Raw genomic sequence first — 16,857 nt, forward strand, 5'->3', positions numbered from 1 at the left:
GGGCGGATCACGAGGTCAGGAGATTGAGACCATCCTGGCTAACACGGTGAAACCCTGTCTCTACAAAAAAATACAAAAAACTAGCCGGGCGAGGTGGCGGGCGCCTGTAGTCCCAGCTACTTGGGAGGCTGAGGCAGGAGAATGGCGTAAACCCGGGAGGCGGAGCTTGCAGTGAGCTGAGATCCGGCCACTGCACTCCAGCCTGGGCGACAGAGCGAGACTCTGTCTCAACAACAACAACAACAAAAAACCCAGAGCCCAGACTGTGCCACTGCACTCCAGCCTGGGCAACACAGCAAGACTCTGTCTCAAAAAAAAAAAAAAAAAAAAAAAAAGAAGCCGGGCGTGTGGTGGCTCACGCCTGTAATCCCAGCACTTTGGGAGGCCGAGACAGGCGGATCACGAGGTCAGGAGATCGAGACCATCCTGGCTAACACGGTGAAACCCCGTCTCTACTAAAAATACAAAAAATTAGCCGAGCGTGGTGGCGGGGCACCTATAGTCCCAGCTACACGGGAGGCTGAGGCAGGAGAATGGCGTGAACCCGGGTGGTGGAGTTTGCAGCAAGCCGAGATGGCGCCACTGCACTCGAGCCTGGGGGACAGAGCAAGACCCCATCTCAAAAAAAAGAAAAAGAAAAAAACAAGAGACCAATTTTTGCTGAACCAATGGCTAAGATACAAATTTAAAATATCCAGTGCCAACAGTGGTATGAGAAATGGACAGTCATATTTACTGTTAGTGGGGACATAAATTAGCACAGTCATTTTGGACGGCATGTAACCCATCAATTTCACCTCTAGGAATTTATTTACCAAACATACCTGTATTAGTATCCAAATATGTGCGAAAGAGCCAGGCACCGTGGCTCACGCCTGTAATCCCACCACTTTGGGAGGCCGGGGTGGGCAGATCACCTGATGTTAGGAGTTCGAGACCAACCTGGCTGACATGGCAAAACCTAGTGTCTACTAAAAGTACAAAAATTAGCCAGGCGTCATGGCGCATGCCTGTAATCCCAGCTACTTGGGAGGCTGAGGCATGAGAATTGCTTGAACTTGGGAGGAGGAGACTGCAGTGACCTGAGATCGCACCACTGCACTCTAGCCTATGCACTGCAATCTGTCACAGTTAAAAAAAAAACACTGTGTCTCATGCCACTGCACTCCAGACTCTATCTTATGCCACTGCACTCTAGCCAGACTCTGTCTCAATTTAAAAAAAAAAAAACAAAACCCAAATATATGTACAAAGATCCTTCAACATTATTGCCTATCAAAAAAAAGTATTGTCTATCAACAGAGAATTGGTCACATAAATTTCAATTAAAAAAACCCAGAATACTAAACAAACGTTTTAAAATAAGGTAAAAGGACAAAACAGATTTTGATATATTAGCATGGAAAAGGAAAAAAATCCATGATAAACTGCTATGAGAAAAAAACAATATATAAAATGATATTGTATTATTTATATGAAGAAAAACTATATATATGCATTAAAGTCTAGAAAGATAGAAGTCAAAGTATATAATGGCAAAAAGTGGTAGAGAAACAGAGGGGTGACAAATTTTCATTTTCTATTTCATAAACCTGTTTTTTCTGATAAAAAGTCATGTATTACAACGACATTTTAAAAAAAATACACCAATTCCACAGAGAGGTGAAAAGAGAAAGAACACCTGGCTTACCTGACAACCTTTTGGGGGACGAAGTCTTCCAGGGGCGTCTCGGAGTAGGAGTCACTCACGTGAAATATACTGACTGTTCCTATCTTCCCAAAGGGGAAGGAGACGGTTAGTCCCTCATTGGGAGTCACCTTCACCACTCGGCCCATGGCCACTTCCCCTTCCTCAAGCTTGTGAGGACCTGGTGGAAGAACCAACCTGATTCAGGGAAGAGGACATGAGCTAAGGGAGGAGCGGGAATGCTGGCCACACACAGGCTGGGGATGGTGGAGGCTGCCCAGACTTGGGGTATCCGGGCTGAATGATCCAGAACCATCTAGACTGAGATCACCCTGTCATGCAGCCAAGAACCCCAGGGCCAAATGGTGAACAACTCTTTCCCAGGGACTTGAGAAAAACACCTGTGTAGGTAAAGGTAACTCAGAGAGTAGCGGAATAACTGGGCCAGAGCGAAGCCCAAGAGAAGAACTGTTCCAAGAAGGTACCACACCAGGCTTTCTGAGGATTCCAATACTGAAGGGGTCCTCCAACTTGAGCAAAAGTTGAAAACCCATCCCACCCCTTCCCACCACTTCCTTTCCCCAACCAGGCACTGTTTTATTCCCACACCTATGAGGGACAGGCATAAGAAGGCCTTGGAGGAATCTGGGCCAACAACGGTGGCCCTCAGGGCCTGGCCAACCCGGAACTTCTTATCTGGATGCTTCAGAACCTGGAAGGATAAGAAAACTCCTGTGATGCTTGAAGAAAGGCTGTCATTTATCCAAAACCATAGCATTTAAGTCTCCATAGCAAGTATCTCCCAAACCAATCCTTAAATAAGAACAAGGTTCCTTAAACCCACTGTGAACCCACACACCAGACACTGAGCCAAGCTTAGGCAGCTTGGGTCCCCTCTCCAGGGATCTCAAGCACACTGACCTTGAAGCTCAGAGAAGTGAGCAATAAGGGAATTCTCCCCCGGATGTCTGGGGCAATCTCCACCTCAAGCCATTTCTTCACCACATTGTACTGAGGGAAAAAAAAGGAACCAGAGTAGGGCAAATACAAATACAAGGTTTCCCGCCATTAAAACTTTCCTAAAACTCTAAGGTGGAAAGGGCTCCAGTACAATACTTTTCCAAGGAACAGGAATCCACCCTTCCATCCCACTGCCCTTGCCCAACCTCCACTTCTCACCGGCTTCCCTCAGACTCCAGCTCAGAGCCTTTGCCAGCCTAGCAGAATGTGCATCTCTCCCAGGGTCTCAGCTGACCATGAAGCAAAAGAGACTCCAGAGATGTCCTCAAGCTGGAGAACCAATCCCATAGACCTCTGTAGCCTCCTCCAAGCTCAGCTGTGCCCAGTGATTGTTAACCATCTCCAGAGGCCAATTTTTTATTTCTAAACCAATTTGGATCCTTTACTGTTTATGCAGTGTCTTGCCCTAAATACGCACTCCAATTTTCTCTTTTTCTTGAGACAGAGTCTCGCTCTGTCTCCTAGGCTGGAGTGCAGTGGTGGCAATCTCGGCTCACTGCAATCTCCACCTCCTGGGTTTCAGTGATTCTTCTGCCTCAGCCTCCAGGGTAGCTGGAATTAGAGGCGCTCACCCCAGGCCCGGCTAATTTTTTGCATTTTTAGTAGAGATGGGGTTTCACCATGGTGGCCAGGCTGGTCTCGAACTCCTGACGTGAAGTGATCCGCCTGCCTCGGCCTCCCAAAGTGCTGGGATTACAGGCATGAGCCACCACGCCCGGCCATAAATACATACTCAAATTTTCAAGTCAATTTAACAAATCATTTATCAAGCAGCTTCTGTCTACATGGCATCATAGTGATAAATAAAAGCCAGGACCTGCCTTCAAGGAGCTTACAGCCTACAAGCAGTAAGTCAAATCAGTATGCAAATAACTACAACAGCAAGCAACATGTAGGAAGTACAACATGCTACAGTAACTAGTAAAGAGGGAAGGTTATCTGTGCTGAAGCTTGAAGGGCAGTAGGCAACTGGAATAGAAGGTAGAAACCAGCACAAATAAAGACAGGAAGGGAAAAAGACAGAGAAGCTTTTCAGAATACTGCCACATAAGGTGCATGGAGGGTCAGATTATGAAGAGCCTTATCTGCTACGCTAAGGCATCTGGGGCGTATGAATGTCTATAGACAATAGGTAACTGAAGGGATCAAGCATCAGTGACGATCATGCTCAGAGATGGTCATCAAAGAGGAATATGGCAACAATGGAGAGGTGTTATTATTCAAGGTCAAACCCAATCCAGCTGCCTCTCCTATGTTTCAATCAGTACAGGTTGCTTTCTTTCCTTTTTGAACTCCTGTTCCAGTTGGGGTTGGAACACATAATCTGGCACCCAATTTCATGTTGTTTTACAGAGCACCTGAACTTCATGAAAAGCATGAATCTGAAATCCAAATTACATACGTTTATATTCTAAATCTTGCCCTATATTTTGCTTTCCATTTCTACAATTAATCTACCAACATATTGAATTATGAGCTGCTTACTAATCGTGTGTAAGCCATATTTTAGCTCCCTAATTAGACCAGAAGTTCTTCAGTGGCAGAGGCCATGTACGGTCTCCCACAAACCCAGCATGGTAGCACAGACTCAAATGCGTTTCTCTGCTAATGGCTTTTTTCTCCAATGTCATGACCATTTCTTCTGAAAGAAGAATGACATCTCATTGCCGAGTGGCAAAACTTCTTACCTTCTTTAAGAAGCAAGTAACAGTCTGGCCGGCCTGGTACTGTTTAATCTTCTCCACAGGGCTAACAGAGTGAGTGTTAAGAGCAGTGTGGCCATCCTCCAGCTCACTGTTTGCAGAAAGGAAATGTAAAGAGTAAACCCACCACTGGATAAGACTTCGAGTTTGAAACCATCTCTCCCAAGTGGCTATGGATTGACTATACAGGACTCCCCTACTCACACCCACCCTCCAAGGCCCTGTTTCTCTCCTCAAAGGGGAATGTCCACAATACTGGCCGAAGGCTAATCTTTTCCATTTCATTCACCTACTTATGAACAAGCTGCTTTTAAAGAAGGTAGCCCATAATAGCCTTTATAAACTCAGGAAACAAAATTGTTTTACTTCTTTCATAATACTTTGTTGCTTTAGTTTGCAAAACTGCATTAAAAAATTCTCTCACTGAATTTGACAACTGTGTGAGTTCAGGAGGGTAGATATTAAGCGCATTTTATGCTATTGAACCAGTAGTTAAAGTCAGGGCTTCTGACTCAAAATCCAGGGCTCTCTGCCCTATGCTACCCTTCCATTAGCATTTTCTTGATTTTTTTTTTTTTTTTAATAAAAGGAGCATTCATTTATTCAAGTAATTTTTTTTTCTTTTTTTTGAGACAGAGTCTTGCTTTGTCACCCAGGATGGAGTGCGGTGGCACAATCTCAGGTCACTGCAACTTCTACCCCCCAGGTTCAAGTGATTCTCATATCTCAGCCTCCCAAGTAACTGGGATTACAGGCACCCACCACCACACCCGGCTAATTTCTTTGTATTTTTAGTAAAAACAAAGCCACCATGTTGGCCAGGCTGGTCTCGAACTCCTGACCTCAAGTGATCTACTGGCCTTGGCCTCCCAAAGTGCTGGGATTATGGATGTCAGCCACGGCACTCAGCCTTTTTCTTTTTTCTTCTCAGAAAAGCCACAAAGGGATGTAGCCTGAAAGTTACCGGTCCACAATCACCTCGAAGGAATCACAGAACTGCCACCCCTACTTACCAATTCAAATAATTTCTAAGCCCAAATGAACCAAACTCACCAATAAAATATTAGTAAATCTGTAAAATGCAATACCAAGTGCTCCCTAATGTAGAAAATGGGAACTTTCCTATCTAGTAAAGTAAGAATTGACCCAGCACTCTGGGAGGCCACAGCAGGTGCATCACCTAAGGTCAGGAGTTTGAGACCAGCCTGGCCAACATGATGAAACCCTGTCTCTACTAAAAATACAAAAAATTAGCTGGAGGCTGGGTGCTGTGGCTCACGCCTGTAATCCCAGCACTTTGGGAGGCCGAGGCGGGTGGATCACGAGGTCAGGAGTTCAAGACCAGCCTGGTCAACATAATGAAATCCCGTCTCTACTAAAAAATACAAAAATTAGCTAGGCATGGTGGCGGGCGCCTATAGTCCCAGCTACTCAGGAGGCTAAGGCAGCAGAACGGCATGAACCCGGGAGGCAGAGCTTGCAGTGAGCCGAGACTGCACCACTGCACTCTAGCCTGAGCAACAGTAAGAGACTCCATCTCAGAAAAAGAAAATTGGCCGGGCGCAGTGGCTCACGCCTGTAATCCCAACACTTTGGGAGGCTGAGGCGGGTGGATCATGAGGTCAGGAGATCAAGACCATCCTGGCTAACACAGTGAAACCCTGTCTCTACTAAAAATACAAAAAATTAGCCAGGCATGGTGGCGGGCACCTGTAGTCCCAGCTACTCAGGAGGCTGAGGCAGGAGAATGGCGTGAACCCAGGAGGCGGAGCTTGCAGTGAGCCGAGATCACGCCACTGCACTCCAGCCTGGGTGACAGAGCGAGGCTCCATCTCAAATTTAAAAAAAAAATTATCTGGGCGTGGTGATGGGTGCCTATAATCCCAGCTACTCAGGAGGCTGAAGCAGGAGAATCACTTGAACCTAGGAGGTGGAGGCTGCAGTGAGCTGAGATTGTGCCATTGCACTCTAGCCTGGGCAGTAAGAGTAAAACTCCGTCTAAAAACAGAGAGAAAGGACTTCAATAGACATTTCTCCAAAGAAGATACACCAATGGCCAATAAGCAAATGAAAAGATGCTCAACATCACCAATTATCACAAAAAGCAAATTAAAGGCACAATGAGATATCACCTTATACCCATTAGGATGGCCACTATTTAAAAAAAAAAAAAAAAAGAAAGAAAATAACGAGTGTTGGCAAGGATGTAGAGAAACAGAAACCCTTGTGCACAGTTGATGAGAATGTAAAATGGTGCAGTGATTATGGAGAACAGTATGGAAGTTTCTCAGAAAAACAGAATTACCATACAATCCAACGATTCCACTTATAGGTGGAATATACTCAAAAGAACTGAAATCAGGATCACAAAGATATATTTGCACACTCATGTTCAATGCAGTACTATTCACAATAGCCAAGAGGCACAAGCAACCTAAATGTCCATTGACCAATGAGTGGATAAACAAAATGTGGCACATATGTACAATGGAATATTATTCAGCCTTGAAAAGACTGGATATGCCAGACACAGTGGCTCATGCCTATAATCCCAGCACTTTGGGAGGCCGAGGCAGGCAGATTGCCTGAGCTCAGAAGTTTGAGACCAGCCTGGGCAACAAGGCAAAACTCAATCTTTACAAAAAAAAAAAAAAATTAGCCAGGCATGTTGGTGCATGCCTGTAGTCCCAGCTACTCGGGGGGCTGAGGCAGGGGGATCACTTGGGCCCAGAAGGTCAAGGCTGTAGTGAGTCATGATCACGCCACTGCACTCCAGCCTGGGTGACAGAACAAGACCCTGTCTCTAAAAAAAGAAAAAAGACAAGACAGGACATTCTGACACATGCTGCAAAATGGATAAACCTTGAAGACATTGCACTAAGTGAAATAAGCCAGTCACAAAAGGATGCATACTGTATGTGTTCCACTTACATGAGGTACCTAGAACAGTCAGATTTACCAGGATTGAAGGGGAAATGGTGGTTGCCAAGGGCGGAAGAGAGGGAGAAGCAGAGTTGCCGTTCAATAGGTATAGTTTCAGTCACATAAGACAAAAAGCTTCTAGAGATTTGCTGTACAACATGCATTTAGTTAACAATATTGTAATGTACATCTGAAAACTGTTAAGAGGGTAAATGTATGTGTTGTTACTGTAATTTTTTAAAATGACAGATGAGGACACAGATACATATGAAAGGAAGACCATGTGAAGACATGGGGAGAAGACAGCCATCTGTAAGACAGGAAGAGAGGCCTTAGAAGAAACAAAACCTGTCAACACCTTGACCTTGGACTTCTAGCCTCCAAAATTGGGAGAAAACAAATTTCTGTTATTTAAACCAAACCAAACCAAACCCACCACATATACGGATATGCGTTATCCTTTGTTCTTTTCCTGAAGTGATTTGAAACTTCCTCTCCAAAAAGAGCACCCCCCTGAAAAAACCAGAGTTGGCAGTACTAAATGGGGACCTATGAGAAAACTCACTGGCTAACAGGAGTGCCAGAGACACCTTTTAACACTCCTGAATGGCCTTGCCTCTTTCCTCCCAGCCCTCCAGAGGAGTAACCAGGTAAGATGAATCTTAACCTTGAGTGCCCCTCAACACCTCTGAGACTCAGCTCTAGAACAGACAGCATTCTCTTTCTGCAAGAGATCCCCATACAAAATGGGAAATAAAAATACGGCTACAATTCCTCTGTTAAGTCAAAACTGTCAGTTAAATGTTTTTCATCCTGACTTCAAAATATTTATTTTAAAACATAAGCATGAGAAATTCACTATGTTTCTCAAGAGCCTTAAGATTAAAACAAGTCACAGTACAACAAAGGTCCATGGAGGAAGTGGAAGATGTCTGGCCATCTGTCTGGGAGTGTGTCTGGCCATCTGTCTATCTGTTATTATAACTCTACATCTCCCACCTCCTTAACAAATCCACTGAATTCCTGAAGTGGCCCACTCTGCTACAGCCAAGTACCCCCACTCTGGCTCATACCATAGTCTTCCAACACTAGCAGTGTTAATGAGGGGTTCCTCAGTACTCTTAGGATCAAAAAACATTTAGGATCTCAGTGTTCCCAGAGTCCACTGACTCATCCCCTGTGTACTTGTTAATTTAAGATATCTATCCTTAGTTTGAATAAACTACTTAATCTCAACCCTAATTAAGGATTTAATTAAAACAAGACATCACATGTCAGAGGTGAAGATACTGCAGGCTGAAACCATTAATATGAAGAGGTTTCTTCATTTTCCAACAAAGACTGGAGGGTAAACACAATCAAAATCTACAAAACTAAGAAAACCACAGAGTTAACAAATAGGAATATAATTCATCCCCCAAATCTTATTATTCTGAAACTTTAGTTTAGGGCTTACTTTGAAGTCCCAAAAGTGTTATTAGCATCTGAAACTCAATGTGCCAGGAATATTTCCTTTGTTTTTTTTTTTTTTTTCTTTTGAGACGGGTTTCGCTTTTGTTGCCCAGGCTGAAGCACAACGGCAAGATTTCGGCTCATCCAACCTCGGTCTCCCAGATTCAAATGATTCTCCTGCCTCACTCTCCCAAGTAGCTGGGATGACAGGCGCCCACCACCACACCCAGCTAATTTTGTATTTCTAGTAGAGACGGGGTTTCACCATGTTGGTCAGGCTGGTCTGGAACTCCTGACCTCAAGTGATCCACCTGCCTTAGCCTCCCAAAGTGCTGGGATTACAGGTGAGCCAGTGTCTGGCCCTGGAAATTACTCTGGAGGCTGTTCTATAAATCTCTAAGTGCATAAGATGTACAACCTGGATGGATCCCAGGACTGAGCTGCAGAGCCTTTCTTAATTAAGGTCATATGCATCTAGCTTTATTCTCTAAGAGTCTATCGATCTCAGCGGCTGGGTTCTTCTAGAGAACTCCTTGTTCTCCTCCCCACACAGTATCTTATGGAACACTCTTCTCTACAGAATCTACCCCAGCATGACCTGAAATTCTAGCTCAGCTTCCAGCCCACCAAGCAGTCATCCAGGTTGAAATAACAGATATTCTTGGATACATTTTGCTTATTTAGGGAATTACTGAGTTATAGAAAATTGGGTTAAGAGCAAAAATGTTTCTTTTTGTGACATGCTGACAAACAGAACTGAAACCAGGCTTTAAATTGGTAATTAAAACCTATACACAGCTTTTGCATTAATTTTCATATGATCCCTCTAGCCCTAAGAGAACCAAATATCCCCACTGGAGAAATAAGAAAACTTGGACAGAGAAAGGCAAAAATAAATCCTAACACTGGTAAAATCAAGATTCTAACTCAGGATTCCTAATTCCAAAGCCCAGTGCTCCTTCCATAAGACAGTGCTGCTAACGTCCCCCTCACCTTGGCCGAACACTCAGCTCCGGGATGGTTCGAACAAATCTGGGGTGACTTATTGGGAGAAACCTGGAGAAACAAATAAGCTGAATCATTTCTCTTCATCTCTGTAACACAGTAATCTGTAGGTCAGGATTTCTCTCTACTCTCCACCAAACCAAGCTCACAAAAGCACCCTGTTCCACTGTCACACCACCACTGAAGGGAGATGTGTCAGGCTGAAAGTTTCCATCCCCAACCTTTGCAGTTAATAGTAAGGAGCAGGTTCATCTGATCTTTTTTTTTTTTTTTTTTTTTTTTTCCTGGGACAAGGTCTCACTCTGTCACCCAAGCTGGAATAGCCTCAACCTCCTGGGCTCAAGCAATCCTCCCAGCTCAGCCTCCCAAGTAGCTGGGATTACAGGTGTATGCCACCATGCCCGGCTAATTTTTATTTTTATTTTTTGTAGAGATGGGGTCTCACCATGTTGCCCAGGCAGGTCTTGAACTCCTGGGCTCAAGTTTTCCACCTCCCTCATCATCCCAAAGTGCTGAGATTACAGGGTTCAGCCACTACACCCAGCCTCATCTGATTTTTTTTTTTTTTTTTTGAGATGGAGTCTCACTCTCTTGCCCAGGCTGGAGTGCAATGGCACGATCTCAGCTCACTACAACCACCACCTCCCGGGTTCAAGTGATTCTCCTGCCTCGGCCTCCCGACTAGCTGGGACTACGGGCACTGTGCCCGGCTAGTTTTTGTTTTTTCAGTAGAAGGGGTTTCACCATATTGGCCAGGCTGGTCTCGAACTCCTGGCCTCAGGTGATCCACCCGCTTCAGCCTCACAAAGTGCTGGAATTACAGGCGTGAGCCACTGTGCCTGGCCTGATCTTTTAGGACTGTCATATTAGATCCTGAAAACAATTTTCCTTACGGTCTATACACTCCAATTCTTTCGTTCTAAAAATAAGGAAACTGAGGTCTTTATTTAGAGGATAAATGACTTACTGAAGACCCCACAGTTGGCTACTGAAATTAATATGCAAATCATTGGCCAGACTTTGAATTCTTCTTTTGCTCTTCTTGTTATAGCAATAATTTCTGCTACAGTAACATGTGGCACAAGATTTAAAGCAAATGAGGATAATTAAGGTGGGATGTGGAGAATGGATTATGACAACTGCAGATGTATACAGCACAGCAACTGAGGCAGGCAATCCACTAGGCAAAGAACAGACTACACATTCTCTCTTTCAGTTGTTACCATGGCCCTACAAGGTAGTCGCTACCACGATTCTCACGTTACATATTAAGAAAATAGGCCGGGCGCGGTGGCTCACGCCTGTAATCCCAGCACTTTGGGCGGCTGAGGTGGGTGGATCATGTCAGGAGATCGAGACCATCCTGGCTAACACAGTGAAACCCCGTCTCTACTAAAAATATAAAAAATTAGTTGGGTGTGGTGATGGGCGCCTGTAGTCCCAGCTACTTGGGAGGCTGAGGCAGGAGAATGGCATGAACCTGGGAGACGGAGTTTGCAGTGAGCCAAGATCGTGCCACTGCACTCCAGCCTGGGCGACAGCAAGACTCCGTTTCAAAAAAAAAAAAAAAAATTAAGAAAATAAAATTTGGAGTCAAGTAGCTACTGCCACATGGTCACAGTTAATCTAGAATTCAAACCCAGGTTTGACTCCGAACCCATGTTCTTAACAACCACACCATATATTCCACATTTTTAAAAAGAATCATGCACTGTAATCCCAGCACTTTGGGAGGCAGAGGTGGGTGGATCACAAGGTCAGGAGATGGAGACCATCCTGGCTAACACGGTGAAACCCCATCTCTATTAAAAACACAAAAAGTTAGCTGGGCATGGTGGCGGGTGTCTGTAGTCCCAGCTACTTGGGAGGCTAAGACAGGAGAATGGCATGAACCTGGGAGGCGGAGCTTGCAGTGAGCCAAGATCACGCCACTGCACTCCAGTCTGGGCAATAGAGCAAGACTCCGTCTCAAAAAAAAAAAAAAGAAGAATCATGCAAAACAATTCTTTGGTGAATGCCTTTTGTTAACGAAAAGAGAATCTGACTTACATGCAACTTTTTGGAGCCCGCCTACTTTCCCAGTCCTCCCTCAACAACAATCTCCCCTAGAAGTCAGGCCACCCCTGCAAGCCTCCATACTTGAATGTCTTCATGTCTCGCCCACCAATCACTCGGGCAGTGACCGTCTTCCCAACCTTCAGTTTGGTAGTAGGAGAGATGCCCTCTGGAACATCATCTAGAATGTGGGAGGCATGGATACAGCCAATGATGCCATCTTCCAGAGTCACAACCACATGGGTGGGCTTAATGGACTTGACAGTCCCTGTGACCATGTCCCCGATGGAGAGGGTGTGCTTCTTTATGGTTCCTACAGTCAGAGCTGGATCCACTTCTTCATCCTCATCAACTGTCTCAGAGTCCTTCCGGGTCGGCCTCATGGTCCTCTTGGCAGCCGGCCCCTCCACAGCCAAAAGAAGGCCAGTCACTCCTGGTTCTGTGGTCTTGAGGGTTAGGGAGACACCCTGTCCCACCTGCAACTTCTCTGAGTCAAAGCGGAAGGTGTCGTTGAGGTGAGAGGTAAGGGAGAAAGCTGCCAGGTGGCCAGTCTCTATCAAGGAGGCAACAGCAAACGACTTCTCCAAGTGCTGCACAATCGCCTGGTGTTCGCTGCCCTTCCTTAGCTAGAAGAGAGAAAAGCAACCATCCCTGCTTTCCTTACACAGCATGGTCACTCACTCATGGCCCCACTGGGCAAGGTATAGCTAAGGAAACCCTCTGGGGTCCCAAGGCGAGGGAACCCAAGGCTGGTCTGAGCTGGAACAGACTAGCCTTCACTCCCTGGACCTAGCTTTCTCTCCTGTACACTAAACTCATGGGGCTGCCTCTGAATTACCTTGGCTTGGTTTTGTTTTGCTTTCACCTTAAATTGCAAGACCCTATCCTAGATCTACTAAATCTGAATTTTACAAGTTATTGAGATAATTCTGATGCACAGCCTTGCAACCTCTAACAGCTCTCTCAGCTTATAGACACTGTGGTTCCTGACTCTGTCCTGCAGCTCCCCATCCCCAATTTAATCACTCTTCCACCCAAGCAATGAATAGAGTCATTACTGAGAGCTTATTGTGTGCAAGGCACCTAACCTCTCTTTCCTCAAAATCCAAATTCTGCTCATGCTCTTGTATGCCCGTTTCCCTTAGGTGATAAAATGGTACAGGGTCCTGCTAGAAAACTGAATGAGAGGTTAGTATTGCTTTCCATTCTCTCTCTGTCTGTTCTAAACTCTTAATACTGTAAGCAACTAGAAATTAAGGATTGTATCTATACTGCACCATACTCTATGCAACTAGGTGCCTAATAAGTGCTTTAGACAATAACCAAATATATTCATCACCCAGAGAAAAATAATAATTTTGAGATTTCCCTCAAACCCATTCTTATGTCACACAAGGGTCCAGAAGACAAGGCAGATGAGGGTGTGGACACACAGCCTGGAGGTCTGAACTGCCCACAGACATGCTGTTCGGCTCATGCCTAACTTATTCTAAAAAAATAAGTTTCCAACATTTTCAGCTTTTATTTCAAATAAAAATCCAAATTCTGCCTTCTCTTAAAATTCAAGCAGCAGTAGCCCCAGATATTCCCACCCGACAACAATTGGGCAGGACTGAACAGTCTCAGCCCCATGCGGGCTGGGCATGCACTCCCCAGCTTGTCAGAGTCGAGGCCAGCCACTCCCTACCCACACAGCCAGCTCCATTCCTGCACTATTTATTTGTTTGGCCCTAAAGATAGAGTGCCCATGTAACTTATCACCAGAACCAGAATAGAAATCAGCACTATGAACCACACCAGGACGAGAGGTCTAAACCAGGGGTGTCCTGGATCCATTCAGACATAGGGCCCTCGCTACAGGCATCTGAGTTGGAATTCCCGAACTGGAAGTGTGGGGTTGAAGGGTGCATCATGTGAAACCACGAAAATGGAAGTCAGAAGCAAGCTTACCTTTTTAGCTTTTCTATTCACCAAGTCCTGGTGAAGGGAAACGTGCACTTCCAACTTCAAAAGATCAACATTTAAGATCACAACCTTCTTTTTCTGCCCAGATTCCACCTCCTGCCCTGCAGTGCAGAATCACAGTGTGATTATCCTTCTGGAACAGGGTGAAGGGAGAGCAGCACCTCTCACGTGTAGCTGCTACCCCTTAGATCCAAGAAAGCAGAGAGGACACACGTCCTGGGTCCATGAGGGCCATAATTAGGGAAACCAAGGGTCTATCGCCCATAGTTCAAGTTCAGGTGGGCCTTAATTTACATAACCTAATATATAAAAATCTAGATTTACCCAATTGTAACAATTAAAGGATTCGTACCTAAGCTTTTACATTCACTCAAGGTAGGCATGCCAAAAATCTCTACTGAATTAACTCATCTACCCTAAGTATTTAGAAATTCTATATCCAGGAGAGGGAGCAATGGGCAAAGGGTCCTCCCACCAACCACAATGGGTAAGACAGAAGCACTCACCTGCACGATGGTATCTGCTGGCTCTCAGGACCAGATCGGGCACCGGACCCCCACTGAATACCACAGAGCCATCTTCCAACACCTCCTGCACCACTAGGTCAAGGAACATTCCTGGGGTCATCTCAGCCAGCGTCTGGATCAACACAGAGTCTGCCAGAGACCCGAAGGCAACACGGATTAGTACCATGAAACAACACTCTCACTGTTCTTTTCCTCTGGCAGTGTGCTGTCACCACGGAGGACAGTGGAGCACTGGAACCACTGACAAGGTAAAATCACTTTTTGCAAAAATGTTCAGTATCCACGAAAACTCTTGTCACAGGCAGACAGACCTAAGCCCCTTGCTAATCCTACCTGACCATAATTCATGGGAGTAGCCAACAAATACCAGGAAAATAGGCTTTCCTTCGGTTTCTGAATTTTCACTGTCCCCTCTCAAGCCTCCTGCTATGAAATTCCACATTAAAGTTACAACAATCCCACACAATGGTTCAAAGTCTAAGAGGGTCAGAATAATAACCCCTTACAAAGCCTGGCAGCTCCCAGTTCCATTTCATCTGCTGAATAAAGGAATGAAAAGTGAAAAGGTGAGTGAATTCACAACAAATGCAAATATAAAGCCACAGAACTAAGGGAAACTTTGACTCTGGACTGGCAGTGGGGAGAAGGGGACATCTAGGATGCTCGTAATGACCTTTATCTTAGAGGGGTGTAATATAAACATTGATTAAGCTGCACACGTAATAACTATGCACTATGGTCGGGCGCAGCGGCTCACACCTGTAATCCCAGCACTTTGGGAGGCCAGGGCGGGTGGATCACGTGAGGTCAGGACTTCAAGACCAGCCTGGCCAACATGGCGAAACCCTGTCTTCTCTAAAAATACAAAAATTAGCCAGGCATGGTGGCGGGTGCCTGTAATCCCAGCTATTCCAGAGGCTGAGGAAGGAAAATCGCTTGAACCTGGGAGGTAGAAGTTGCAGTGAGCCAAGATCACACCACTGCACCCCAGCCCAGGTGACAGAGTGAGACTCGGCCTCAATAATAATAATAATAATAATAATAATAATAATAATAATAATAATAATGATAATAATAATAATTGTGCACTTATGCAGGTCATACTTCCATTAAAAAAAAAAAAGTTAACCAAAAAAATTTTTTCTTATGTTCTGGGAAGCCCAGCAACTCACCTAACAACAGGTGTAATTTACAACACATACTCCCACCCCTGGCCCGCCTCCCCTGCCCCACAGGTGCCCCACCTCGGTTGCTCATGAGGCTGCGCACGCCCTGCAGCTCCTCCAGGCACTGACTCAGGAGGAGGAGGCTGGTGGTGGCCAAGTCCCCCAGAGCACAGTCCGACAGCCGCAGTGACAGCAGCATTCGCTGCTTCTCCTCATCCACATTGGTCACCTTTGCTGCTACTGTTTGGCCCTCAACAAAGTGGTCACTTGTGGAGGTTACAAATTTATCACTCATGATCTGAAGAGAAGAACAGGGAGGAGATGAGAAGAGGAAAGGTCTTCGTTAAGACATCCCACTTGATGTCCCCAGAAAGGGAGATGTGAGTGGGGGAAATGGGGCCCAGGAAGCTCCCCCAGGCCCTCTCTGAACACAGCTCTACTCCCCTTCCATAAAAACAAAGGTTCCGGATTGGCTGGGAGCAGTGGCTCATGCCTGTAATCCCAGCACTCTGGGAGGCTGAGGCAAGTGAATCACGAGGTCAAGAGTTCCAGACCAGCCTGACCAACATGCTGAAACCCCGACTCTATTAATAATACAAAAATTAGCCAGGAGTGGTGGCACGCACCTGCAATCTCAGCTACTTGGGAGGCTGGGGCAGGAGAATCACTTGAATCCGGGAGGCAGACGTTGCAGTGAGCCGAGATTGCACCACTGCACTCCAGCCTGGACGACAGAGTGAGACTCCATCTCAAAAAAAAACAAAAACAAAAACAAAAACAAACAAACAAACAAAAAAACCAGAGCCTCCAGGAGAGGGCACTCAGGCAAGAAGTCACATTCACGGCAAGCCAGGCAGACACCAGGGCTGTCCTCACCCCTAACAACCCACGGGAACCCTCTGCCCCTCACTGGGCTTGTTCAGGGGCCCTCCCCTCTGCTACCATTTTTAAAATGTTTCTGGCAGGGGATGCAAATGAGATTTTCCCAGGCAAAACACCAGGGAGACAGGCCTACAGAGGAGAAATACTGATGAATGATCTGCGGCAGCAATCAGCTGCACGCCATTTGCTCGACTGTCTTCCATGACTCTGGTTGAGTCCCATCCCCGCCCAGGCCCCGGCTGACATGCCAGGCACACCAGGAGGCTCCGCTAGGGGACTGCTGGGATTGTTCCCATCTGAAAAGTGCAGGACTCAATGACATGGGGGTGGGGGGGGGTAATAATTTCAAGGACATTCTGGTCCCTTAACACCTGAAAAACCTCAGAAGTCTGCAAAACCTGTACTCAGTAGCTCAGGATGATCAATTTCCCTGTCTAAATGTGCCGAGAATAAAAACAAGTGCAGTTATCTTC

General features: G+C 45.7%; 1 protein-coding gene across 3 annotated transcripts in view; it reads right to left on the reverse strand.

Moving 5' to 3' along the window:
• Positions 1-16,857, reverse strand: part of PDCD11 (programmed cell death 11) — a 51,504-nt gene that overhangs the window by 9,276 nt on the left and 25,371 nt on the right. For all 3 annotated transcript variants that reach the window (XM_031936171.1, XM_031936170.1, XM_031936169.1), the window contains 9 exons: positions 15,581-15,800; positions 14,316-14,465; positions 13,795-13,910; positions 11,929-12,470; positions 9,778-9,840; positions 4,396-4,501; positions 2,609-2,698; positions 2,297-2,399; positions 1,691-1,868 (listed from right to left, as the gene is read on the reverse strand). In XM_031936171.1, the coding sequence (XP_031792031.1) occupies positions 1,691-1,868; positions 2,297-2,399; positions 2,609-2,698; positions 4,396-4,501; positions 9,778-9,840; positions 11,929-12,470; positions 13,795-13,910; positions 14,316-14,465; positions 15,581-15,800 (1,568 nt within the window). The remainder of the gene's footprint in view (positions 1-1,690; positions 1,869-2,296; positions 2,400-2,608; positions 2,699-4,395; positions 4,502-9,777; positions 9,841-11,928; positions 12,471-13,794; positions 13,911-14,315; positions 14,466-15,580; positions 15,801-16,857) is intronic.

The sequence above is a fragment of the Piliocolobus tephrosceles genome, chromosome 9, assembly GCF_002776525.5.
Source record: "Piliocolobus tephrosceles isolate RC106 chromosome 9, ASM277652v3, whole genome shotgun sequence".
Lineage (NCBI taxonomy): Eukaryota > Metazoa > Chordata > Mammalia > Primates > Cercopithecidae > Piliocolobus > Piliocolobus tephrosceles.